At 49.6% G+C, this 27707-nt stretch overlaps 1 protein-coding gene across 1 annotated transcript in view; it reads right to left on the bottom strand.

Annotated features, from left to right (window-relative positions):
* gipc3 (GIPC PDZ domain containing family, member 3) overlaps positions 1-27707 on the bottom strand; it is a gene marked incomplete at its 5' end in the record, with an annotated part of 45565 nt that overhangs the window by 2857 nt on the left and 15001 nt on the right. Inside the window, 2 exons of the mRNA XM_084308480.1 lie at positions 2618-2699; positions 3708-3817. Of these exons, the coding sequence (XP_084164606.1) occupies positions 2618-2699; positions 3708-3817 (192 nt within the window). The remainder of the gene's footprint in view (positions 1-2617; positions 2700-3707; positions 3818-27707) is intronic.

Genomic DNA, 27707 nt, shown 5'->3' with positions numbered 1-27707 from the left:
GTTTGTGTGATCTAAAGTGTGGAGAGTGGGTGCTGCAGTGTGTTGTTTGTTTGAGTGAGTGTGTGTGTGCGTGTGGGTGTGTGTGCTGTGTGCATTTGATGGTTGTTGCATAGTGATTATTGTTCGTTTAGCGATTATTGTTCGTTTAGCAGCCTGATGGCCTGGGGATAGAAGCTCCTTCTGAGTCTTTCTGTGCTCGCCATAAGACTCCGGTATCGCTTGCCTGACGGCAGCAGTTCAAAGAGGCAGTTGTTCGGGTGGCTCGAGTCCTTAATAATTCTCTTAGCCTTCCCCTTGCACCGCTTGTTGTAAATGTTCTGGAGGGTGGGAAGCCCCCCTCTAATTGTGCGTTCGGCTGAACGTGTCACTCTTTGTAGTCTGCTACGGTCTTGTGCAGTGCTATTCCCAAACCAGGAGGTGATGTTGCCGGTCAGGATGCTCTCTATTGTACATGAGTAGAAGTTCCTAAGGATCTTCTGACTGACTTGGAACTTCCTTAGGCGCCTGAGGAAGTAGAGGCGTTGTCGTGCCTTCTTCACAACACTGTCAATGTGTGTGGTCCATGTCAAGTCCTCGGATATGTGGGCTCCGAGGTACTTGAAACTGTTCACTCTCTCAACTGGTGCCCCGTCGATGCTGAGGGGGCTGTAGTCCTTGACCCCCGACCTCCTGAAGTCCACAATCATCTCTTTTGTTTTGCTGACGTTCAGGGAGAGGCAGTTCTCCTGACACCACTGTGACAGGTTCTCTACCTCTTCCAGGTAGGCCCTTTCGTCGTTGGCAGAGATCAGGCCCACCACTACTGTGTCATCAGCAAATTTGATGATGGTGTTGTTGTTCCGCTGTGCTACGCAGTCATGTGTGTACAGGGAGTAGAGGAGGGGGCTCAGAACACAGCCCTGGGGGGCCCCTATGTTGAGCGTGATGGATGAGGAGGTGCAGTTGCCGGCTCTTACCACCTGGGGTCTGCCCGTCAGGAAGTCCAGGACCCACTGGCACAGGTCATAGTTCAAGCCCAGGTCCCTGAGCTTGGCTATGAGTTTGGAGGGGACTATGGTATTGAATGCTGAGCTGTAGTCGATGAACAGCATTCTCACATAGTTCCCCTTCCTCTTGTCCAGATGTGATGCTGCTGTGTGCAGCACATGGGCTATGGCGTCCTCCGTGGACCTGTTGGGGCGATATGCAAATTGCAGAGGGTCCAGGTTGATGGGGAGGGAGGAACAGATGTGGCCCTTCACTAGCTTCTCAAAGCACTTCATGGCTATGGAGGTGAGGGCTACAGGGCGGTAGTCGTTGAGGCAAGCGGGCGTAGATTTTTTGGGTACAGGGATGATGGTGGACTTCTTCAGACAGGTGGGGATGACGGCCTGTTCCAAGGACAGGTTGAAGATGTCAGTGAATACCGGGGCCAGTTGGTCGGCACAGACTTTTAGGACGCGGCCGGGGATGCCGTCCGGTCCTGCTGCCTTCCTGATATCCACTTTTTTAAAGATCCGTCTCACCTCATGCTCTGTTACCCTGAACACTGAGTCTCCATCAGCAGACCCCCCCCCCCCCATTGCCGTGGTTTGTAGGCTGGTGTTGTTATTCACAGCCTCAAACCTCGCATAGAAGGAGTTGAGATCATTTGCTAAGGAGATGTCACTGTTCAGTTTGAGGGGGGTTCCTTTGTAGTCTGTCATTGTTCTGAGGCCCTGCCACATGCCTCTAGAGTCAGCCTGTTCAAACTGAAGTTCAACTTTATCCCTGTAACGCCGTTTTGCCTCTATTACTGCTCTCCTGACGTTGTATCTTGCCATCTTGTGTTCTTCCATGTTGCCTGTCACCAGCCCGGTGTTGTATGCTGATGTGCGCACTTTCAGAGCCTCACGGACGGATTTGTCTACCCAGGGCTTTTGGTTTGGGTAGATATTAATTTTGGTGGTGGGGATTATTACTTCTACCTGAGTACAGACATAGTCAATCACCGTTTCGGTGTATTCGTTAATATTGGCTGTGTTATCACGGAGTACACTCCATTCTGTGCTTCCCAGCACTGCTTGGAGTGACTCTACTGACGTCACGGTCCAACGTTTAACCTCTCGCGAGACCACCACTGCTTCTTATTCCTCATCATCTCAAGCTGCTGTGACATTCGCCAGCAATAACACAAGACACACGCTCCCCCTCACATGGCATCCATGTGCTCATAATACCAAATACCAGCCTGGTGCTTTTCACACGCTAAAGGCCCACTCCGTAATCCAAACTCTAAACAAACGGGTCAGCCCTGCTGCCAAAAAAAGAGACATGTTGTCATTCTCCGACTGAGCTGTTTACACGTGGACTAACGCGGGGGTAAATGCGTCTTTTATTCCGATTTACAATGGATTATTTAATTTTCCATCGATAGATCAAACTACTGGTATGTGAATATACTCCACATGTATAAAGGTATATGGTTCAAACGAATTGGGGCTTTGAATGTCCTATTTTGGGACCGACTTGCACGTCTAACGAAAATAGCCTAGATTCAGGAATGAAGGCGCATTGGAACTGGCTCTCCCCCCGAGCACAGCCTGGAGCTAAGCGGCTAATACATGATGTCACACTGCGTGTCAGTGGGTGGTCTTACCCAGCTCCAGGTCTCTGATGCCCATATAGCTCTCCAGCAGATCATCCACCTTCCTGGTGGCCCTCTCCTCAAACTCGTTCGGCTGGCATGGAGAGAGAGAGAGAGAGAGAGAGAGAGAGAGAGAGAGAGAGAGAGAGAGAGAGAGAGAGAGCGAGGGGAGTGAACCCATTTGTCATCAGGCGTCCTTCTCCAAACAACGTTGTTTATCATTTACATATGAATCAATGTAGCCTGAATGTAAATAAATGATGTTCCTATCCCACTATCTCTCTCCGAAGCACTGTTATTGTCAGTCGACATTTAATTAGGTTCCACGGACAGTTTGTTTGCTGTTACTTGGTGTGACACCGCTGAAGAAATGGAAAACTGTGAGCTTTCTGGTTGGCAAGCATTGGTACAGCCCGTCTGTCTGTCTGTCTGTCTGTCTGTCTGTCTGTCTGTCTGTCTGTCTGTCTGTCTGTCTGTCTGTCTGTCTGTCTGTCTGTCTGTCTGTCTGTCTGTCTGTCTGTCTGTCTGTCTGTCTCTCTCTCTCTCTCTCTCTCTCTCTCTGTCTCTGTGTGTCGCTCTGTCTTCTCTCTGTCTGCCTCTCTCTGTCTGTCTGTGACTCTTTCTTTCTATCGCTCTCTGTCTTCTCTCTGTCTCTGTCTGCCTCTCTCTCTCTCTCTCTCTCTCTCTCTCTCTCTGCCTCTGTCTCTTGTCCTTCTAAGGACTGAATACAAAGATGAAGACCATCCTTGAAAGTGAGGTTTAGAATTAGAGTTCAGATTCAGATGATTTAGAGTAAACGGTCAGTGAATGAATGTACAGCAGTCTGTGGAACGCAACCAACATACAAGAGATTGTGTACATGTACGTGTGTGTGTGTGTGCGTGTGTGTGTGTGTGTGTGCGCGTGCGTGGGCGTGCGTGTGTGTGTGTGTGTGTCTGTGTGTGTGTGTGTGTGTGTGTGTGTGTGTGTGCGTGTGTACATGTACGTGTGCGCGGGTGTGTGTGTGTGTGTGTGCGCGTGTGTGTGTGTGTGTGTGTGTGTGTGTGTGTGTCTGGCCTGAAGGTGGGAGCAGCCATTGTGCTGCAGGACGTGTGAAACTCACCACTTCCTGTACTGTAGCAGCTCCTTTGGAACGCAGCCGTAGGGTCTCCTTCCCGTTCACCATCTTGCCTTCGCTGGACTTGGGTGCCCTCGTCCTCATCCCGATCATGTCTGCTCACACACACACACACACACACACACACACACACACACACACACACACACACACACACACACACACACACACACACACACACAGAGAGATAGTCCACACGGTTAGACCTGTCACACCATCTGATCACACTGGGACGTATTAAATGTCAGTCCTAAATCGGATTTTTCTCACGATTGACTCTGGTCTCCAGTGGGGGAGGGCAAGTGTGTCAAAGTGTCCTTGAGCAAGGCACTTAAAAGAACACGCCAACTTTTTACAGATAGATACCAGTTTAGATACCAGTTTCTTCTCTGTGCGTTCAGTAGAAAGCTATAGTCAAGTCAAGTCATTTATTTATATGGCACGTTTAAAAACTCAAGAGCCAACCAAAGTGCTGTACAGTCAAAGCATAAAATTCATAATACAAAATTACAGAAAAGGCACAGCAGGACAAGACAATACAGTTAGAGAATAGGACAACAGTAGGCCAACACAGGGATAGAGGAGCACAAAGTACAATATAGCACACAGGGGACAGAAGAACACAAGCACAGATACAGGGGGACGGGGCAGGATACAATTGCATGGGAGTGTGTGAGTTAGGGTGTGGGAGAATCAGGGTTTATTGAAGTCGAGGGAGTAAAAGTGAGTTTTTAGTCGGGACTTAAATGTCTCCAGCGAGGGGGCAGTTCTGACCTCCAGGGGCAGCTGGTTCCACAGTTTGGGGGCCACGGCCTTAAAAGAGCGACCGCCTCTCTTTTTGAGTCTGGTGTGGGGAGGGGGACCAGCTGAGCCTGGTTGGAGGATCTTAGTGACCTGGGCGCTGAGTAGGAGGTTATGAGCTCTGTGATGTACAGGGGTGCTGCACCCGATAGGGCCTTAAAGGCCAGGAGGAGGATTTTTTATTCTATTCTAAATGGGACTGGGAGCCAGTGTAGGGAGGCTAGCACTGGTGTAATGTGTTCTCTCTGTCTGGTGCCAGTAAGGAACCTAGCTGCAGAGTGCTGTACCCTTTGAAGACGGGACATGGCTGCTTGACTAATGCCGGTGTAGAGGGCACCGTATGTATATTTCTATTTCTCCTAATGTACAGTCCCCTCCCCATCATATGTATATACTCTGTCAGGATCTATGGGTAACAGTACTGTATATTTGAATACCGTATATGTCACAAATGTATCAGTACTAAATACCTGTATGTCCCTATGCCATAAATGTCATGTATGTTGAGTAAGTCATAAATGTCCCTATGAATTGAAAATGGAGGACCCTGATGTAAACAAGACAAACGACTTTCTCTGGTCTGCATCCCCTTAACAATTGTGTGTATTGAGCCGTACTGTATTGTACCCATTCTGCAATCTGTTAAATAAAGTTTTCATTCATTCATTCATTCATTCATTCATTCATTCATTCATTCATTCATTCATTCATTCAGTGCATTGCAGTAGTCAAGGCGTGATGTGATGAATGCATTTACTACTCTTTCCAGGTCAACGGGTGAAAGGATTGTTTTCATTTTAGTGATGTTGCAGAGTTGGAAAAAGCAGGATTTTACAACAGCATTTACCTGCCGGTCGGATTTGAGCTCTGAGTCGAAGATAGATAGATTGATTGATTGATTGATTGATTGATTGATTGATTGATTGATTGATTGATTGATTGATTGATTGATTGATTGATTGATTGAAAATTGCAGAATGGGTACAATACAGTACAGCTCAATACACACAATTTTTAAGGGGATGCAGACCAGAGAATGACTTTCATCTTGTTTACATCAGGGTCCCCCATTTTCAATTCATCATAACATATATGACATACATGACATACAGATAGACAGTACGTCCAGGCTCTTGACGTGGGGCTTGGGGTGGGTGGAGAGTTGTCCTAGGCTATTGGAGAGTGTTTTGGTGGAGGAGGGGGGGGGGGGCAAACAAAATGATCTCTGTTTTGTTTTCGTTGAGCTGAAGGAAGTTGTGGGCCATCCAGCTTTTTATGTCCCTGAGATAGTCTTTAAGGGAGTCTAGGTTAGCTGTGTCAGAGGGGTTGAGGGGAAGGTTGATTTGGGAGTCATCTGCATAAAAATGGTATGAAATATTGTGTCTCTGGATGATTTCGGCCAGGGGGAGCATGTAGATAGAGAAGAGTATGGGGGCCAGAATGGAACCTTGGGGGACCCCATATGGTAGACTAGCTGTGGGGGAGGAGTGTCCACCCAAACTGACCGAAAAGGAGCGGTCGCTCAAGTAGGATGAGAACCAGTTTAGGGCAGACCCCCCAATACCAAGCCTGTGTTCGAGACGATCGACCAGGGTGGAATGGTCGACCGTGTTGAACGCGGCGGAGAGGTCCAGGAGGAGGAGCATGGCACAGCTACCTGAGTCGATGGTGAGAAGCAGGTCATTGTATATTTTGACTAGCGCTGTCTCAGTGCTCTGGCCTGCCCTGAAACCTGACTGGAATTTGTCTAGGAGGCTGTTGTGATGTAGGAAGGGGAGGAGTTGTGCCAGGACAGCCTTTTCTAAAATCTTAGATAGGAAGGGTAGTTTGGATATGGGCCTGTAATTATTGAAGAGAGCAGGGTCCAGGTTAGGTTTTTTCAAGAGGGGCTCAACCATGGCGTGCTTAAGGGAGGAGGGAACAGAGCCAGAGTCCAGAGAGATGTTTATAATGGACAGAATACTGGGGCCTACTATTATATGTCCATGGACTCTTTTAGAAGATGGGAGGGCATCGAGTGGAGATGTGACAGTCCTCATGCCGGCTCTCTGAGAGTGGTTAGAGAGATGGGTTGCTCAGAAGAGTCGGGCAGGAGGGCTGAGTATCTGGCTGCACGTTAGCCTAGCTTAGCACAATGAATGGAAGCGGACATGACCGGTTAGCCTAGGCATTGTCCAACTAACACCTCTCCCAAAGGCTAAACGGCCATGTCCGCTTCCATTCATTGTGCTAAGCTAGGCTAACATGTAGCCAGATAGCTTTCTACTGAACGCACAGAGAAGAAACTGGTATCTATCTTCTTGTCTCTCTCTGGACAAGACGGTAAGCTAATTTCCCAAAATATTGGCGTGTTCCTTTAACCCCTAATTTCTCGCGATGAGCAGGTCGGCACCTTGCATGGTCGCCTCTGCCGTCAGTGTGTGAATGTGTGAGTGAATGGGTAAAATGTGAGGAAAAACTTGTAAACCAGTTAGACCCAAATGGGATTCTGCTCTGAATTAGCCAGACCGTATAACCAAGGTTGTTGCATCTGGCATTTTGCTCAGAGATCTACAGCATGTGACTGAGCCACAGGGCACACGTGAGCAACGTAAAGAGATGGAACAGCAGGACAAAATAATGTGGACAAAATCTAGCCTTGACAAGCATTTTCAATTCAGCCATTTTCCAGCCAGGTGTGGATACACGTCAATACGATATCACATCATCAGATCTTTATGATCGGATCCAAAACTAAATAATTGAAATCACTAAATGGTGCATTTTATATAGCGCTTTAATCCAAAGCACTTTACAATTATTGTTCCTCACGTTCACTCATTCACACACCGACGGCAGGTGCCGACTTACTCATCGGGAGCAGTTAGGGGTTAAGTGTCTTGCTCAAGGACACATCGACACACTGCCCCGGGAGGAGCGGGAATCGAACCGGGAACCTTCCGATTACCAGACGACCTCTCTACCTCCTGAGCCACTGTCGCCCCAAAGATGACAAGTTCCCCAATCTGTTGCAATGCGTTTTTCTTTATCATCAGATCTCGGCAGGATGCATTAATGGTCAGTTCTAGACAGCCCTGAATCTAATTCTGCTCACATTGTGAGCCGATGAACCAAACGGCTGCCCAAGGTGATCAGGCTCGCATTGTTATTGGAATTATACATTGATATGATGATATGATATGATATTTTCATTTATAATGCGCCCCCCAGACAATTTCTACATCGGTCCGGGGCGCAGCCCGGGGGGGGGGGGGAATAATACGAATACATGGACAGTACAATGGAGACGGGGAACCAGGCAGAAGGACAGACAGAGAACATAAGAACACCTCAGGCACACAACACAACAGCAAAGTAACTCAGTGATCATCCAGAGCGAAAAGGTGGGTTTTAAGCAAGGCCTTGAATGTCTGTACGGTGTTGGCAGACTTGATGTTGAGAGGGAGCTTATTCCACAGTGTCGGCGCCATCACTGCAAAGGCCCGGAAACCCTTTGTCACCAGTTTGGCCCGCATCTGGTGCAATCCGGTATTAATTTACATTCCTTGTCAGAATTCCACTCTCGTCATTTCTCTGGAATATAACGTCTGACAGACGCTAAATTAACTTCTCTGGCACTTGTGACCAGTCCGGTAAAAACATCTGACCCCAGCGTCAAAAGGAAGGAAATTATGCCCCGGGGAGGGGGGGCAGACATGTTGACGGTGGACTTTTGACTAGGAGATGGTTTATGTCCGAGAGTGTTTTTTATTTAGTTCTGTTCCAGTAATGGAGGAAGTGGGTGAGACACACCATCGGATGACACAGAGGGTTCCCATCATATCCCCGTTTGTTCAGCTGATCCATCAAATGAGCCAATAATATACAGTAAGAGTTGATGACCTGGAGACAGGAGGAGACACTTGATAGGATTATGGACACGTCTTTATTGTTTTATTGCATTGGACGGCTGTCTTTGTCTTGGTGTGGAAGAGCGGTGGTGTAATCCTGCCTTCTTCCTGCTACACTTCACCACCAACCACATAGTTGATTGATTGATTTGCCGTAAGACATGTCTCCCTGAGGGATAACAACGCTTTCTACTAATACTACTGGACTTTGACCGCCTAGGAAAAGTGTTGATTAAACTGGCAAAGCAATTGACCTGGACTCAGTCATTCTTTGTTTGTGGCCAACACTACAAACACTGCTGGTTAGTTAGTTTGGGATGGAAGTTCGCTAACCACAGATGGTTAACCTTTCACAACCACACTACAGAAGGTTAACCCTTTCCCTACCACAGATGGTTAACATTTCACAACCACACTACAGAAGGTTAAACCTTTCCCTAAAACAGATGGTTAACCTTTCACAACCACACTACAGAAGGTTAACCCTTTCCCTAAAACAGATGGTTAACCTTTCACAACCACACTAGAGAATGTTAACCCTTTCCCTACCACATATGGTTAACCTTTCACAACCATACTACAGAAGGTTAACCCTTTCCCTACCACAGATGGTTAACATTTCCCTACCACACTACAGAAGGTTAACCCTTTCCCTTTCACTACCACACTACAGATGGTTAACCCTTTCACTACCACACTACAGAAGGTTAACATTTCACTACCACACTACAGATGGTTAACCCTTTCACTACCACTCTACAGAAGGTTAACCTTTCACTACCACACTACAGATGGTTAACCTTTTACTACCACACTACAGAATGTTAACCCTTTCTCTACCACACTACAAAGGATTAACGCTTTCACTACCACACTACAGAAGGTTAACCCTTTCACTACCACTATATAGAAGGTTAACCTTTCACTACCACAATACAGAGGGTTAACCCTTTCACTACCACTACAGAAGGTTAACCTTTCATTACCACACTACAGAAGGTTAACCCTTTCACTACCAGACTATAGAAGGTTAACCTTTCATTACCACACTACAACTTAACTCGTTCACTAACACACTACAAAGGGTTGACGCTTTCACTACCACAAGACAGGTTAACCCTTTCACTACCACTACAGTGAAAGGGTTAACCTTCTATAGTGTGGTAGTGAAAGGGTTAAAGATACACTGAATACGATTTGGATTATTTGAAATGAGGACTATGTAGTCTCAACGACACACCACAATTAGGCTGAATAAGCATTTAGTAATTTATTGGTTGAGTCTTCAAGGTTCTCATCGCTTGACCGTTAGTAACATCGCTTGTCACCTTGTGCGTTAGAGGGGGGATGTCTTAATAAAGAATTCACTCAAAGGTAGAATTTGTAATTCCGTCAGACAAACAGCTCTAGGCAAAGTAACCCCACTTAGTACTGTGCATTTCTCCAGACCTCTCGTGGCTACAGCAACCTGTCCCCACTCAACTCCAACCAAGCAGGGCTCCTTTGCCTAGAGGTACAGATTCTACCTTTCAGTAATCCCAACGTTAACTTAGACAGCTCCTTGGCAACAACAAGGATGTTTCTTTCTCTTTTTTTTTGTTTCATCACTTAGGGGGCATAATTGGATCCTCAGATGTTGCATAATCAAGTATGAAACATTCCTTCTTCAACACCCGCTTCAGGCGAGTTTGCTTAATTGGCCAACGGTGCACTTGTACACGACTGAGGTAATAGCAAGTAGGTCCTAGGTGTGTGTGTGTGTGTGTGTGTGTGTGTGTGTGTGTGTGTGTGTGTGTGTGTGTGTGTGTGTGTGTGTGTGTGTGTGTGTGTGTGTGTGTGTGTGTGTGTGTGTGTGTGTGTGTGTGTGTGTGTGCCAAAGCCCCATTCACTGCCAGAACTTTACCAATACTGTTTTTTCAAAGGCAAACCAGGCATAGGATATATCTAATCTTTTAAATAATATGTATTTTTAGCGTTTTTCCAGCTTTTTCTGGTCAGACATGACCGACAGAGGAGAGGAGAGGGTGAACGGGGGAAGACATGCGACAAATGATCCCCCGGGAGCGGGAGGCGAACCCGGGATGGCCGCGTAGGTGTGCGAGGCACTATGCGGTGCGCCACGGATCTATCTAATCTAATATTCTGAGATAATATCTTTTTATTGCTCGAGTTCGACCGTTCAGACTAATACTGAAAAGATAATGCACGGTTTTATTATCAGCAGGCTTGATTACTGTAATGCTCTCCTGTCTGGACAGAGAGCAACACATTACACCCATTTTAAAGTCACATTACACCCATTTTAAGGTCACATTACACCCATTTTAAAGACACATTACACTCACATTACACCCATTTTAAAGTAACATTACACCCATTTTAAAGACACATTACACTCACATTACACCCATTTTAAAGTAACATTACATCCATTTTAAAGACACATTACACTCACATTACACCCATTTTAAAGACACATTACACTCACATTACACATTACACCCATTTTTAAAGTCACATTACACTCACATTACACCCATTTTAAAGACACATTACACCCATTTTTAAAGTCACATTACACCCATTTAAAAATCCCTGCATCGGTTGCCTGTTAGTTAGAATGGATTTTAAGATCCTTTTATTGGTTTTTAAATCACTAAGTGGCACGTGCCTGTTTATATTAAATGCTTTTTGGGATGCTCGATATTGGCTTTTTTACCGATACCGATATACCGATATTGTCCAACTGTCCGATACCGATATCAACCGATATCAACCGATACCGATATATGCAGGGTTTCCCCCCCCCAAAAAACGGAATCATTTCAGGTAATTAACATTACATATGTCTTGTTGTGGAATTAACACAACATTATGCATACTTTTGACAATAAATAAAATCAGAATTTGTTCTTACGTGCTTGCCTGGGTAAATAAAGGTAATAGAAATGTAAAAAGAATATTTATTTATTTATTTATTTTTAAACCGATACCAATATTTTCCGATATCACATTTTAATGCCAATATCGGTAGGCCGATAATATCGGACATCATGTGCCCGGCAGAACCCTTACATCCTCTTTGGCTTTTTAATTGTGGGCCATAAATCCCCCTATTTTGAGAGTAAGCCACCGTTATGTTGGACTAACCAGCATGTCTGGCATTTTGCTCTGGCATGAAGTCTGGGATCTGTGTCTGATATGCTCCGTGTGCGTTCAGGAGTGTAATTAGGGTCATAAAGCATTTTGCACATGAAACCTAATCTGTCATATTCAAATATCCAATTAGCTAATGCTATAACAATCGTATGGGGTTTTTCAATTATTAACAGCCTTCATTTACTTGCACGGACCCATGAAGAAACTGACTGACAGGCTTGTTCAGTCAAGTGAACATGAATATTTCTGCTTTGTTCATTACATGTATTGTAGGCTAATATTATTACATTATTACATGTAGCAGAAATATTCCTGCTGTGTTTATTGCATGTAAATAGTCAATTAACTGCTTTTATATATTGTTTTTTATCCAAAGCGCTTCACATCTTACATCTCACATTCACCCATTCACTCAGACGTTCACACACCGACGCCGGAGGCAACCAGGCAAGGTGCCAACCTGCTCATCGGGAGCAGTTAGGGGTTAAGTGCCTTGCTCAAGGACACTGCGACACACCGCTGTGAGGAGCTGGAGTCGAATCGGGAACCTTCCGATTACCAGACGGCCGTTCTACCTCCTGAGCCACTGTCGCCCCTGTATGTAATGTAATTTCTGCATGTAGCAGAAATTGTAGTGGGTAAGCACAAAATTATGTTACAAAATGACTTAATATCGTTAACTCACGTTGAATTGCAGTAAACATTGCAGAGCTGAGTAAACCGGAACACAATGTCTTTCTAATTATTCCTTGTATTACTTGTCTCTGCGGTGCTGAACGAATCAGCTCTCCTGGGGAGCCACGTACAGCACAGTGCTGTGCACATCAAACGACTCTCCTCCACACAAGAGCCACATCAGGCCCTGACTGCAGTATGACAGGTCCTTCAGAGTTCAGCGTTTGATCCAGAGCTTGGGGCCCAATTAAAATGAATGATAATGGGAGCTTATTTAATTTGAGAGCCCTCGGGCCAAAGAGGGGGAGATTTGTCGCTCTGGAATCTAGTTTGAATCTTTGTGTGGCCTTTGGAGCACGGCTGAGCTTCGACACAGAGGCTGCTTTTGAATACGTAATTTTTCCACGGGAACATTAATACTGGTTTTGGACAAAATATGCTCTGACAGGGTATTTACAGGAAACGCCAGTTTCCTCTCTGATAAGGAAGGGTGTGGATGAGGTTGTGCAATTAAGCATTGGTCCCAGCCGGCTCTGCTTCATTCTGTCTGAAGAGGTTATTTCCACCTCTTTCCTCCCCGGTGTTCAACATGATACGGTCAATGAGGCAATGAAATATTGTTCTGTTTACCAGTAAATTACTTAGTGAAAAGGAAAGTGCTTTTCAAACTCCCATTTGGTACATTGTTCAGTGTTACAATCCATTTGGCTCTAAGCGTTGAGGAAGTGTAAAGTGTATACAAGGGTGAGTGACTTTCGTCTGTGTGCGTGTGAATGTGTGCGTGTGTGTGTGTGTGTGTGTGTGTGTGTGTGTGTGTGTGTGTGTGTGTGTGTGTGTGTGTGTGTGTGTGTGTGTGTGTGTGTGTGTGTGTGTGTGTGTGTGTGTGTGTGTGTGTGTCTGTGCGTGCGTGCGTGCGTGCGTGCGTGCGTGCGTGTGTGTGTGTGTGTGCGTGTGTAGCAGTCTGGAAAATATGGTATATTATTCAGAACTGCTGACTGTGTTTATATCCCTTTTTGTACACAAAGACATTCTAACTAGTGTCATTGATTCACACGAACAATGACACAAACGCCCCGTCCAAAGAGCATGTGAATACGGATCATAAATGACAGTATTGATTCATATTTTACAGTGCGTCCCCCTTGTGACTGGCAGGCGGGACCAGCAGGGGGCAGTAGCAGACAGAGAGTGGCGGAGAGAGCTGAGAGATGATAAAGGGAGGAGCCGAGCGGAAGTCGTTCTCTTCTCGGCAGTGAACTTGACCACGAGAAGTCACGTCTAACGGGGGAGCTCTAGACAGCCCCGTTGCTGACGTTTATGCCGGAGTGCCCCGTGGAACAGTGACGGGTGATAGGAAGTACTGGCTAGTGGATACGATATCCTAGCAGTACCAGTGTTATGATATTATGAACATTAAGTGCAGAGTCGGGCACTAAGAGTCGAGTTATACCTAGTTACAGTGAGCGGTATAGGTAGCGTGCGGCTAAGGATCACAGTAGCATTGCTCGTGTTATACCTAGTTACAGTGACGGTATAGTCTGCGTGCCAGAGACGTACGGGACATCCAAGCAGTCTGCCCGGGCGTCAACAGCTGTCTGCACCGGAGAGCAGCAGCACACCTGCTCCAGGCTGCCTGCAGGACACAGGGAGTTCTTTACCACCAGCAGAGTTCGCCCAGCACCAGCTCAGCCAGCACTGCCTCTCTGCTATAGCTCCGCCTGCTAGCACCTGCGGCGCGAGTGTTCGACGCCATCTTGCCACCAGGACGGTGGTGGAGCGGCGCGGCCGCCATTTTGGTAGAGTAAACATTAGGGCTTCGGCGCCCAGGATCCTATCGTACATTACACAGTGTGTCGCAGCCTACGGGCGAAGCTGGTGTTTGCTAACCACAGTGCATAGGGGTACCCCATAAACATTACATGCCGGCATTAGCATAGGGCTTTTGTTTTGGTAATTGTGGGCCCACACTTTTGGTTTTATTTCCTTTTCTTTGAGCGTGATACAATGTGTGTGTAATATTACTTTCCCATCTATTTAACCCTTCCCCTCTTGGGGGTAAACGTAACGCTGCCATATAAGTAAAGCCTAAGAAGAGGTATTATTATTGGTACTAGCCCAGACGTGGGTAAGGAGTCAAGTATATTGAAGTCTACAATATCTGGGTCTATTAACTTTGGGTCTGCAATACCTGAGTCTATACTGTGTGGGTGTACAATATAAGTGTTTGCAAGGTATTGAATTACAACTTGAGTAATAGTAGAACTACCTTCCGTGGACCCATTGCTATTAAATATTTGTAGATGACCAGTCTTTAAATACCAGTAAAGGATGTAGATGGGAGTCTTGTGTGTGTGTCTTTCATTATTTCTAACCCTAACCCTAACCCTTTGCTACGGGTAATATATGTAATCGTAACCCCTTGCTATTCTACCTTTTCCATTTCCATTGTAAGGGTTCTGGTCGTCTCACATAAGGGAGGGTACTGCTTGCGGGGGGAACCCAGTTATTTCTCTACCATCCGGTCAGTAGGTGTGGGAGGGAAAAGGGGCAACTGTGGAGGGTGAGGGTGTGTTGGGGAGTACTGCGGACTACTCCAGAGAGAGGGAGGAAGACCAGAGTACCGGACCAGGTTTGTAAACCCTGGGCCTCATTCACCCCCACTACCAGCCTCCAGTTGACGCTCCGGACCCCAAAGACGGAGGTGCAGCTGGCCAGGGTGCTACTGTGTCTCGCTACCTATTGACCGCACCCCACAGTTCCCACGAAGCAGGGATAATCCCCCTGCTACATTTGGCGTCACGAACAGGATCAACATCCTACTCCACTCCCTTGTAAGTGACGACCCAGAGACCTGAGATGTCGGACAACGACACCCCGAAGCCCGATGCCAAAGCCGGGCCGTCCCGGGGGACGCAAGGAGGTGACTCGCCGCCCCCGCTCAAAGAGGAAGAGGGGGGAGCCGAGACGGTGCAGACCTTGACCGCCGAAGTGGAGTTCCTAAAGGGTCAACTCCAAGACCAGGCGGAAGCCCTAGACCACCAACACGAACAACTGGAGCAGGCCAGGCACCGAGAGTCGCTTGCCTTGGCCCAGGCCATGATCCAACAGCTTCCCCCAGCGCCCCTCCCGGTGGTGTACGTCCAACGAGAGCGGAAGTGCAGCGAATTTGGAGGTGAACAGGAGAGGGGGGAACTGCCTGTAGAGGACTGGATCCAGGCAATGAGGGCCCATCTCCGTGCCAGTCGAGTGCCCGAGGAGGAACAAGCGGAGGTCGTACAGCTCCACCTCAAAGGCGAGGCGAAGCAGACGGTACGCTTCCTGACGGAGGGAACCGCCCCCGACACGGAAGCCTTGTTCAAGATACTCGAAGAAACCTATGGGGACAAGGTCCCGGTCAGCGTTCGCCTGGGGGAGTTCTTCGACCGAAAACAGGCCGCCGGAGAGACCGTACGCCAGTTCGCCTACGACCTACAGGAGAGGATCCGTCGCCTACGACGTCGGGCGCCCGCGCTGGTCGCCGACGCCACCGCCCTGCTGCAGGAGCGGTTTGTGGTGGGCCTCAGGGACGATGCCCTGAGGAGAGAAATGCGGAAGTACATGAGGGAGGACGGGACGCGGCCATTTCCCCAGGTACTGCAGGCGGCGATCGATTGGACGGAGGACGAGCTGGTCCACCCCGCCGACAAGGGTCCCCCCCGGGGTTTAGTCCATGCCGCGGCTGGAGAGGGACGGGAGACCCCGCCGAGCGTTGACTCACTGCGGGAGACTATTCGGCAGATCCAGGCGGGAATGGAGCAACTAGGCGCGCGCCAGGAACAACTGGCTCAGACCTTCTCACGGGAGCGGGACGCGCCCCGGAGAGGCGCCACCGGACGGCGACGCCGAGACGACGCGACGCGAGAACCCCGCCGAGACGAAGACGGCCGGCTGATCTGCTATGCCTGCAATCAGCCGGGCCACATCAGCAGAGACTGCCCCCGCTCGGCCGGCGAGCCACGCCCCGCCTCTACTCCCAACCCCGAAGCTCCGGGCTCGTCAGGGTACCGACCCGGAGCACGAAGGACAGTCGACGCCGTCGTAACCGGAGTCGCCGGCGCGGCCGCGGAGGGCACCGAGACGCAAGACGCGCAAGGGGAATGCCTCACACTAGACGTCCAGATCGACGGGGTCGAGACCCGCTGCCTCTTCGACACCGGCGCCGAAGTCACCACCATGTACGAGAGCCACTTTCAAAGACACTTCCCGAAGTCAAAGTTGACCCCCGCCAACTGGATCACTCTCATCGCCGCCAACGGGTTGGAGATCCCAGTGGTGGGGTGTCTCTACGCCGAAGTGAAGTGCCTAGATATGACATTCACGGGGAAATGCATATTCATACTAAAAGACGACCCAGGCCGAGGGGACCTAGGAGACGCTGTCCAGGGACTGCTGGGCATGAACGTGCTCGGCGGGGTAGACGGCCTGTTCGCTGGGATCAAGGGGATGCGGCCGGTGAACCGAAGACGTGTCGAAGCTAGAAGCATCGCCATTCGCCGTGTGGTCGCCGTCCTGGCCCAAGAAGGCCGAGAGTGTACCGCCCCGGGAAAGATGGGGTACGTCAAGGTGGCCGGCAGAGAGTCTGTGGTCATTCCCCCGCACAGCGAAATGGTCGTCTCAGGCCGTTGCGCGACGACAGCGGGGATGCGGCGTCCCGTGATGCTGGAGAACACGCCGAGTGCCAACCTGCCTCCCGGACTATTGGTGGCGAACGTGGTGACCTACGCCCAACAGGGGACAGTGCCTGTGCGGGTGTTGAACCCGACCGACGTCGAGATTGTGCTCCGACCCCGGTCCAGACTGGCAGAGATTCACTGTCCCCGCCAGGTACGGCCCCAGGAGAGGGTGACCGTAGAGGAAGTAGACGGAGGCGTCCGAGTGACGGCGATTGAGACTCGAGCCAGCCCGCCAGAGGCAGAGCCGGACGGGAAGACCCACAGGCTCGCCGTGGACGTACAGGCGAACCTGCAGGATCTCACACCGGCCCAAGTGAGCCGGCTGAATCAAGTATTGGAGAAACACAAGGCGGTGTTCTCCGTTGACGACGGGGACTATGGTTACACAACCACGGTCACACACTACGTCCCCACTGGTGACGCACACCCGGTCAAGCAACGGCACCGCCGAATACCGCCCCACGTGTTCCAAGAAGTAAAGAGACACGTGCAAGATCTGGTGAACCTGGGTGTCCTGGTAGAGAGCTGCAGTCCGTGGGCGTCACCAGCCGTGATCGTCATAAAGAAAGACGGCTCCGTGCGGTTCTGCTGCGATTACCGCCGCCTAAATAACGTGACACACCGGGATGCCTACCCCCTACCTCGTATCGAGGAGTCCCTAGACGCCTTGGGGCAAGCCAAGATCTTCTCCTCGCTCGATCTCACCGCCGGCTACTTCCAGGTGGCGGTGAAAGAGGAAGACCAAGAGAAGACGGCTGTCACGACGCCCTTCGGCCTCTACCAGTGGACTCGTATGCCCTTCGGACTGTGTAACGCACCAGCGACGTTCCAGCGGTTGATGACCGCCGTGCTGGGGGACCTGGCCTTCGACGTCCTACTCGTCTACCTAGACGACGTCTTGGTGTTCGCCAGCGACTTCGAGAGCCACTGTCAGAAGCTGGACCTGGTGTTTGGACGGCTTCGGGAGCATGGACTCAAGCTCAAGCCCCGGAAGTGCTTCCTTCTGAAGGCCGAAGTCAAGTTCCTGGGACACGTGGTCTCCGCGGCCGGCATACAGGTCGACACCGACAAAGTGAAGGCGTTGGAGGACTGGCCGGCGCCACGCTCGGCGAAGGAAGTGAGGCAGGTGATCGGGTTCCTGTCCTATTATCGGCGGTTCGTGCCCCACTTCGCCCAGGTGGCCCAGCCACTGCACGCCCTGATGGGGAAAGAAAAAAAGGGGTTCGCCAAAGGCCGGCCCGAGGCCTTCAAGTGGACGCCGCAGTGTCAGACGGCCTTCGACCATCTGCGGCAGTGCCTCTTGACACCCCCGGTGCTGGCCTACCCCGACCTCCAGCTCCCCTTCATAGTGACCACCGACGGGAGTTACTTGGGACTGGGAGCGGTACTCAGTCAGAAACAGGAGGGCGTAGAGCGAGTCATCGCCTTTGCGAGCCGAGGCCTGCGTGGGTCCGAAAGGAATGACCAAAATTATAGTGCGTTCAAGCTGGAACTCCTCGCCCTGAAGTGGGCGGTCACCGAGAAGTTCAGAGACCTCTTGATGTACGCCCAGTTCACCGTGATCACCGACCACAACCCGTTGAGACACCTCGGCACGGCCAACCTGGGAGCAGTGGAGCAGCGGTGGAACGCTCAGCTCGCGGAGTTTGACTTCGTGGTGCACTACAAACCTGGTCGACTCAACCAGAACGCAGACGCTCTGTCTCGCATGCCGATGCGATCAGAACCTGAAGTGGAAGACACTGAGAAAGACTTCCTAATGATAGCCGCGGCTGGCACCCACACCCGTCAGGGTCTCCAGGAACGGGCCACTCCATTGTCCGTCCCCGCCCCAGTCGCCCGCGAGGGCTACGTCGTGGTCCCAGCGGAGGAAGTGCGGGCCCTGCTGTGCCCTGGGAGACCGACAGAGACGCGGGAGGTCTCGAGTGTCGGCGCACGACGGATAGCGGCACAGAAGGGGAACAGCGGATATGACTGGGCGGAAATGCGGCAGCTCCAGGCGGACGATTCCGAGTTGGGTCCGGTGTGGCGGGCGGTGACACAGGGGGTCCCCCCCACTAAGGTACAGCTGAAGGAAGGAGACCCGAAACTCCGCAAGTTATACGGGCAGTGGGAACGACTCCGTCTGCATCAGCAAGTGCTGTTTCGGCGCGTAAGCGATCCCCGGGATGGAGAGGAGGTTCTCCAGCTGGTGGTGCCCACAGCCCTGCGAAGGAGGATCTACGAGACCCAGCACGAAGACGCGGGACACTACGGGGGACAGGGGACGGTGGTCCTGATGAGGCGAGGTTACTACTGGATCGGAATGGCAGAAGAGGTGAAGCAATGGGTGAAGCGATGCAAGCGATGTGCATTAGCCCGCGACGTGTTCCCTAAAGCCCAGGCCCAGATGACCTGCACTAACGTGACGGCACCCATGGAGGTCCTGGCCATGGACTTCACCGTGTTGGAGAGGTCGGTGGGTGGCTACGAGAACGTACTGGTGCTGACCGATATGTTTACCCGATTCACTATTGCCGTACCGACCAAAGACCAGACTGCGAAGACCACCGCCGCTGCCATCATCAAGTACTGGTTCGTGTACTACGGTTGCCCTGCCCGACTCCATGCCGATCAAGGGCGAAATTTCGAGTCGAGCGTCATCAAGGAGCTCTGCCGACTGTATGGGATTTCAAAGAGCCGCACCACGCCCTACCATCCCCAGGGGAATGGGCAGTGCGAGAGATTCAATCGGACAATGCACGACATGCTGCGTAGTCTGCCCGCAGAGAAGAAGCGGGACTGGAAGGAGCACCTACCCGAGTTGGTACTTACATACAATTGCCACGAACACTCCTCCACTGGATACTCTCCCTTCTACCTGCTCTTCGGGAGGGACGCTAGGATGCCCCGAGATGTCCTAGGGGGCAGAGACGTCATTGAGGAGGGGGCGGCAGACCTAGATGAGTGGGTGCAGAGTCACCACGAGCGACTAAAGGCCGCCGCGGAGGCCGCTGAGGCCACGGCGAAGCAGGCATCCCATCGACGCAAGAGAATTTACGACAGGAAGAGCAGAGGTGCACTCCTGCGGGCCGGAGACCGGGTCCTGATACGCGACCACCGAATCCGGGGCCGTAATAAGATACAAGACAAGTGGGAGCCTACGTCATATGTGGTGGTTAAGCAGAGCCACGAAGGGACGCCCGTGTTCACGGTCAGGCCCGAAGCAGGGGGTCCAGAAAGGACCGTGCATCGAGACCAGCTCAAGACCTGTCCCTTCCCGGCTTCTGACCCGGAAGTGCGGGGGAGGGCCCCTCGACAGATCCCGGTGGCACCGCGGAGCTCGTCCGAATCAGACATCGGAGGTGCTTTCGGGCACCGGCGGGAACCGCATCCTAGGGCGTGTAACCACCCCGGTCCCCTGCGGGACGCCCCTGAGGAGGCCGTAAGCGCCGAGTCAGAGGTGGAGTCGACCCCTTCAGGAGAGGAGGGGGAAGGCGGCGGAGACGGAGTCGAAGAGGAGGCCGCGGGCGGTCCATCGATGGCCCCGGAGGGTGAGGCCGTGGTCCAGGACCCGCCGACAGACACTGAGGAATCCGACACGGAATCGGAGGCGGGGGAGGTGGAACCCCCCAGAGTGGAGGCCGCTCGGCCCCAGAGGAGCACCAGAGGTCGGCTACCCGCTCGGTATCGCCAGGACTACGTGCTCAAGAGCGTGTTCGCGGAACAGTGTGTCCAACTCCTGAGGGAGTGTGTAAAACTGTTGGCATAATGTGTAATTGTCAACCGATGTGTGAAACTGTTGGTCTCAGGACCGTTTTCATGCATGCGTTTGTTTTTGTTGTTTTGTTGTTAACTTGCAGAGGACTTAGCAAGTTCAAAGTGGGGGGAAATGTAGCAGTCTGGAAAATATGGTATATTATTCAGAACTGCTGACTGTGTTTATATCCCTTTTTGTACACAAAGACATTCTAACTAGTGTCATTGATTCACACGAACAATGACACAAACGCCCCGTCCAAAGAGCATGTGAATACGGATCATAAATGACAGTATTGATTCATATTTTACAGTGCGTCCCCCTTGTGACTGGCAGGCGGGACCAGCAGGGGGCAGTAGCAGACAGAGAGTGGCGGAGAGAGCTGAGAGATGATAAAGGGAGGAGCCGAGCGGAAGTCGTTCTCTTCTCGGCAGTGAACTTGACCACGAGAAGTCACGTCTAACGGGGGAGCTCTAGACAGCCCCGTTGCTGACGTTTATGCCGGAGTGCCCCGTGGAACAGTGACGGGTGATAGGAAGTACTGGCTAGTGGATACGATATCCTAGCAGTACCAGTGTTATGATATTATGAACATTAAGTGCAGAGTCGGGCACTAAGAGTCGAGTTATACCTAGTTACAGTGAGCGGTATAGGTAGCGTGCGGCTAAGGATCACAGTAGCATTGCTCGTGTTATACCTAGTTACAGTGACGGTATAGTCTGCGTGCCAGAGACGTACGGGACATCCAAGCAGTCTGCCCGGGCGTCAACAGCTGTCTGCACCGGAGAGCAGCAGCACACCTGCTCCAGGCTGCCTGCAGGACACGGGGAGTTCTTTACCACCAGCAGAGTTCGCCCAGCACCAGCTCAGCCAGCACTGCCTCTCTGCTATAGCTCCGCCTGCTAGCACCTGCGGCGCGAGTGTTCGACGCCATCTTGCCACCAGGACGGTGGTGGAGCGGCGCGGCCGCCATTTTGGTAGAGTAAACATTAGGGCTTCGGCGCCCAGGATCCTATCGTACATTACACAGTGTGTCGCAGCCTACGGGCGAAGCTGGTGTTTGCTAACCACAGTGCATAGGGGTACCCCATAAACATTACATGCCGGCATTAGCATAGGGCTTTTGTTTTGGTAATTGTGGGCCCACACTTTTGGTTTTATTTCCTTTTCTTTGAGCGTGATACAATGTGTGTGTAATATTACTTTCCCATCTATTTAACCCTTCCCCTCTTGGGGGTAAACGTAACGCTGCCATATAAGTAAAGCCTAAGAAGAGGTATTATTATTGGTACTAGCCCAGACGTGGGTAAGGAGTCAAGTATATTGAAGTCTACAATATCTGGGTCTATTAACTTTGGGTCTGCAATACCTGAGTCTATACTGTGTGGGTGTACAATATAAGTGTTTGCAAGGTATTGAATTACAACTTGAGTAATAGTAGAACTACCTTCCGTGGACCCATTGCTATTAAATATTTGTAGATGACCAGTCTTTAAATACCAGTAAAGGATGTAGATGGGAGTCTTGTGTGTGTGTCTTTCATTATTTCTAACCCTAACCCTAACCCTTTGCTACGGGTAATATATGTAATCGTAACCCCTTGCTATTCTACCTTTTCCATTTCCATTGTAAGGGTTCTGGTCGTCTCACATAAGGGAGGGTACTGCTTGCGGGGGGAACCCAGTTATTTCTCTACCATCCGGTCAGTAGGTGTGGGAGGGAAAAGGGGCAACTGTGGAGGGTGAGGGTGTGTTGGGGAGTACTGCGGACTACTCCAGAGAGAGGGAGGAAGACCAGAGTACCGGACCAGGTTTGTAAACCCTGGGCCTCATTCACCCCCACTACCAGCCTCCAGTTGACGCTCCGGACCCCAAAGACGGAGGTGCAGCTGGCCAGGGTGCTACTGTGTCTCGCTACCTATTGACCGCACCCCACAGTTCCCACGAAGCAGGGATAATCCCCCTGCTACACGTGCATGGATGTGCATGCTTGTGTGTGTAAAAGGAGAATAGTGCTGTGGTTCTGCAAGGTGCATCCAGATTGAAAAGTCTGTATGTTACTTATTACAGTGATTGACCTTCAGTTCCTGGCTACATATATTTTCATGTGGACAGACCCTGCAGTAAGTTGACCCTGCAGTATTTTTCACATTAACATTAACAGCTTAAAAAACAAATTGGATGAAATCAAGCAAATATTCATAAATGGTAAGGCAAACATACTGTGCTTCTCAGAAACTAAGCTCGACGATTCTGTAAAAGATCCAGAGATAGAGATTGAGAACTACTCAATAATCAGGAATGATAGGAACAAACATGGAGGTGGTGTCTGTATGTACATACACAAGGACACCAAATTCATCAACAGAAATGACCTGAATCATAAATCAATTGAAACTGTATGGGTGGAAATCCTATTCGAAAGGGCGAAATCCCTACTGGTTGGCACAGTCTACAGGCCGCCAGATCATAGTGGCTTTTATGATACAATGGATGGGTGTTTAGCTGGAGTTGAGGATGTAGACAAAATTCTTATTGGAGACTGGAACACGGATATGCAACGTAAAGATGCACCCGTCTTCAAGGCCTTCAGTAGGTTTTGTGATCTGCATGGCCTCAGCCAGCTAATCACCCAACCCACACGTGTATGCGAATCAACTCAGACTACCATTGACCTCATTCTGACCTCCGACAAGTCCAAGATCTCAAATAAAGGGGTTATAGCATGTGGGTTAAGTGATCATTATATGATATTCTGTACCCGAAAAAAACTAAAACAAAAGGCTGGCTGCCACAAAACAGTCACATCTAGAGACCTCAAAACCTACTCTAGCGAGGCCTTCAACCTTGAACTGGAGAGTCTGGACTGGTCAGATGAACTCAATGGTACACTGGTTGACGAAACATGGCTTGGTTTCAAAACCAAATTCTCAGCAATACTAAACGACATGGCCCCCCTAAGAACCACCAGGGTAAAAAATCGCGCTGAGCCGTGGATGCACTCCGAAATACTGGCCGCTATGAAAACCAGAGACAAAAAATGCTCTGAGTTTCGTAAAAGTCAGTCAAAGCTTACTAAAAGCACGAGCAGTGAACTCCAAGCCCACGTGACTGAACTCAAACTAGAAAGAAACAGACTAAGAAACGACGTAAACTCCATGATCAAAACTGCAAAAAAGAATTTCATCAATGACAAAACTGAGGAAAACAAAAACAAACCACGTGAACTTTGGAAATTACTCAATAATCAACTAGGATGCAGTAAAAAACTTAAAACCAGATTCTCAAACATAAACATAAAAACTGACAACACGCTCATCACAGACAAGCTGGATGTAGCCAATTACTTAAACATTTTCTTCACAAACATAGCCACAACACTGGTAAACAAACTACCCTCCCACTCAGGGCTTTATGGGGTAGAACACATAGTAGCTTTCTACAAAAACCTAGGGGTCCGCAAGGACGACTTCAAGCTGGAAATGGTAACAACAGATGAGGTACTCAATAAACTGAGCGCCCTCCAACCTAACAAGGCCACTGGCCATGACAACATCCCCTCCAAATTCCTCAGAGACTCAGCAGCCGCCATCACACCAATCATCACACACATAATAAACCTCTCCATAAAACAGGGACACGTCCCCAAGGACTTCAAAATTGCGAGGGTGACCCCTCTGCACAAAAAGGGCAGCAAATTAGACCCAGGCAACTACCGCCCTGTTTCTATTCTCACCTCCATCTCGAAAGTCATGGAAAAAATAGTCTACGAACAGGTCGAAAAGTACCTAGCGGAAAAAAATCTAATCTACGAATTCCAATCTGGCTTCAGAACATCCCACTCCACTGACACATGCCTTCTCTATTTGAATGACCACATCAAACAAGAGGTGGACGCAGGCAAATACTGCGGCATGGTCATGCTGGACCTACAAAAGGCCTTTGACACGGTCAATCACTCCATTCTGATTGACAAGCTAAAAGCAATTGGTTTTGATAGTCTATCAGTGAGCTGGATGCAATCCTACCTTGAGGGGAGGGAACAGATGGTGGAGGTAAACGGTACCCTATCCCCCCCCCTCACAGTGAGCTGTGGTGTTCCACAAGGAAGCATACTAGGACCGCTACTGTTCCTAATTTATGCAAATGACATGTCGTCAGCTTGTGACTGCAACTTGTTCCTGTTTGCGGACGACTCAGCCCTGCTGGTCTCTGACAAGAACAAGTTACAGGTTGAAAAAACCCTCAGCTCGGAACTAGGCAGAATCTGCATATGGCTCGCTGATAACAAACTATCATTACACATGGGCAAAACAGAGTCCATTCTCTTCGGTTCAAATAACAAACTCAGCAAGACCGACGGCTTCTCAGTTACAGTGGGTGACAATATTGTCACAAGGAAAGATGAAATTACCTACCTGGGGTCCATCCTAGAGGCTAATCTCTCCTGTGACAAAATGGCATCCAATGTAATAAAAAAAGTCAACCAACGAACTCGATTCTTGTACCGGATCTCCTCTCTGGTAAACAAGAACACCCTGAAGACTCTGGCAGGAGCACTCATTCAGGGGTACTACGACTATGCTTGCACCTCATGGTACCAAAGCACCTCAAAGGCGCTAAAAACAAAATTACAAACATCTCAAAACAAACTGGTCAGACTACTGCTTGACCTTACTCCTAGAACCCACCTCACCCCTGCCCACTTCGACAACCTAGGATGGCTTAGAGTAGACGACAGAGTACAACAACTTGCAATGGGCCTGGTCTACAAGATACACTACACGACCAAGGTACCCATGTACATGTCAAAATACTTCCCAAAGGTCAGTGAATACCACGATCACAACACCAGAGGGAGCTCCACAAATCATGTCAAACCCAGATTCGGCTCAAATAAGGGACTAAACACGTTTCGCAATTATGCCACATCAATGTGGAACGCCCTACCCAAAGCTGTAAAGGAATGTGGATCACTACCCACTTTCAAAACCTCTCTCAAGGGACACCTACGGGAGACTGCAATTCAACACTGGCCCCTGTAAATATCCTAACCCAATCATTCCAACCCCCTCCAATGTACAGTCATTTACCTAGTATGGTTTTGTCAATAGTTCAATGTACAATTGTGTTTGTTTGTACAGTGTCTCCTCCCCCCCCCCCTCAATGTACAGTGTTACTTGTTTATACAGTGTGCCCCCCGCCCCCCCCCCCCCCCCCAACCACCTCCAATGTAAATTACCCAGTATGGTTGTCAATATCCCAATGTACCCAACCCCCCCCACCCAACCTCCAATGTACAGTTTCTACGTCAAATGTATATACTCCCTTTTCTTGACTCCTTCTGTATCACAAACAGTACTGTATTTGCAAATCTGGTATGTCATAAATGTATAGATGTAGCAGTACTGACTATCTGTATGTCATGTATGTCATATATGTCTATATGAATTGAAAATGGGGGACCCTGATGGAAACAAGACAAACGTCTTTCTCAGGTCTGCATCCCCTTAACAATTGTATGTATTGAGCCGTACTGTATTGTACCCATTCTGCAATCTGTTAAATAAAGTTTTCATTCATTCATTCATTCATTCATTCATTCATGTTGACCCTGCAGTGAGTTGACCCTGCAGTGAGTTGACCCTGCAGGAAGTGAAGTGTGAAGGGCTACATCTGTTCCTCCCTCCCCATCAACCTGGACCCCCTGCAATTTGCATATCGCCCCAACAGGTCCACGGAGGACGCCATAGCCCATGTGCTGCACACAGCAGCATCACACCTGGACAAGAGGCAGGGGAACTATGTGAGAATGCTGATCGACTACAGCTCAGCATTCAATACCATAGTCCCCTCCAAACTCATAGCCAAGCTCAGGGACCTGGGCTTGAACTATGACCTCTGCCAGTGGGTCTTGGACTTCCTGACAGGTAGACCCCAGGTGGTGAGAGCAGGCAACTGCACCTCCTCATCCATCACCCTCAACATAGGGGCCCCCCAGGGCTGTGTTCTGAGTCCCCTCCTCTACTCGCTGTACACACACGACTGTGTGGCACAGCGGAACAACAACGCAATCATAAAATTAGCTGACGACACAGTAGTGGTGGGCCTGATCTCTGCAAACGGCGAGAGGGCCTACCTGGAAGAGGTAGATAATATGGCGCGGTGGTGTCAGGAGAACTGCCTCTCCCTGAACATCAGCTAAACAAAAGAGATGATTGTGGACATTAGGAGGTCGGAGGTCAGGGACTACAGCCCCCTCAGCATCGACGGGGCACCGATTGAGAGAGTGAACAGTTTTAAGTACCTCGGAGTCCACATATCCGAGGACTTGACATGGACCACACACATTAACAGTGTAGTCAAGAAGGCACGGCAACGCCTCTACTTCCTCAGGCGCCTAAGCAAGTTCAAAGTGAGTCAGAAGATCCTTAAGAACTTCTACACATGCACAATAGAGAGCATCCTGACTGGCAATATCACCTCCTGGCTTGGGAATAGCACTGCACAAGACCGTAGCAGACTACAGAGAGTGGCCCGTTCAGCCGAACGCACAATTGGAGGTAGGCTCCCCACTCTCCAAGACATTTACAACAAGCGTTGCAGGGGTAAGGCTGAGAGAATAATCAAAGACTCTAGCCACCCAAACAACGGCCTCTTTGAACTGCTGCGGTCAGGCAAGCGATACCGGAGTCTCATGGCAAGCACAGAGAGACTCAGAAGGAGCTTCTATCCCCAGGCCATCAGAATGCTCAACAACAATAACACTATGTAACAACAAACCATCAAATACACTCACAGCACACACATCCACACGTACACACTCACTTTAAATAAACAACTCAATGTAGCACCCACTTTACCCACTTTAGACACTTTAACACACTTTAACACACTTTATATTTATTGGTAAAGAGATTTGCACTACAACTCATACTGTACCTCATTGCACCTTACCCGGCCTAAGTTGTACCTCATCCCATTTCTGCATTGTACTGTATATTGTATTG

The sequence above is a fragment of the Notolepis coatsorum genome, assembly GCF_963971535.1.
Source record: "Notolepis coatsorum genome assembly, chromosome: 2".
Taxonomy (NCBI): Eukaryota; Metazoa; Chordata; class Actinopteri; order Aulopiformes; family Paralepididae; genus Notolepis; species Notolepis coatsorum.
This window is presented reverse-complemented; position numbering and strand designations above follow the sequence as displayed.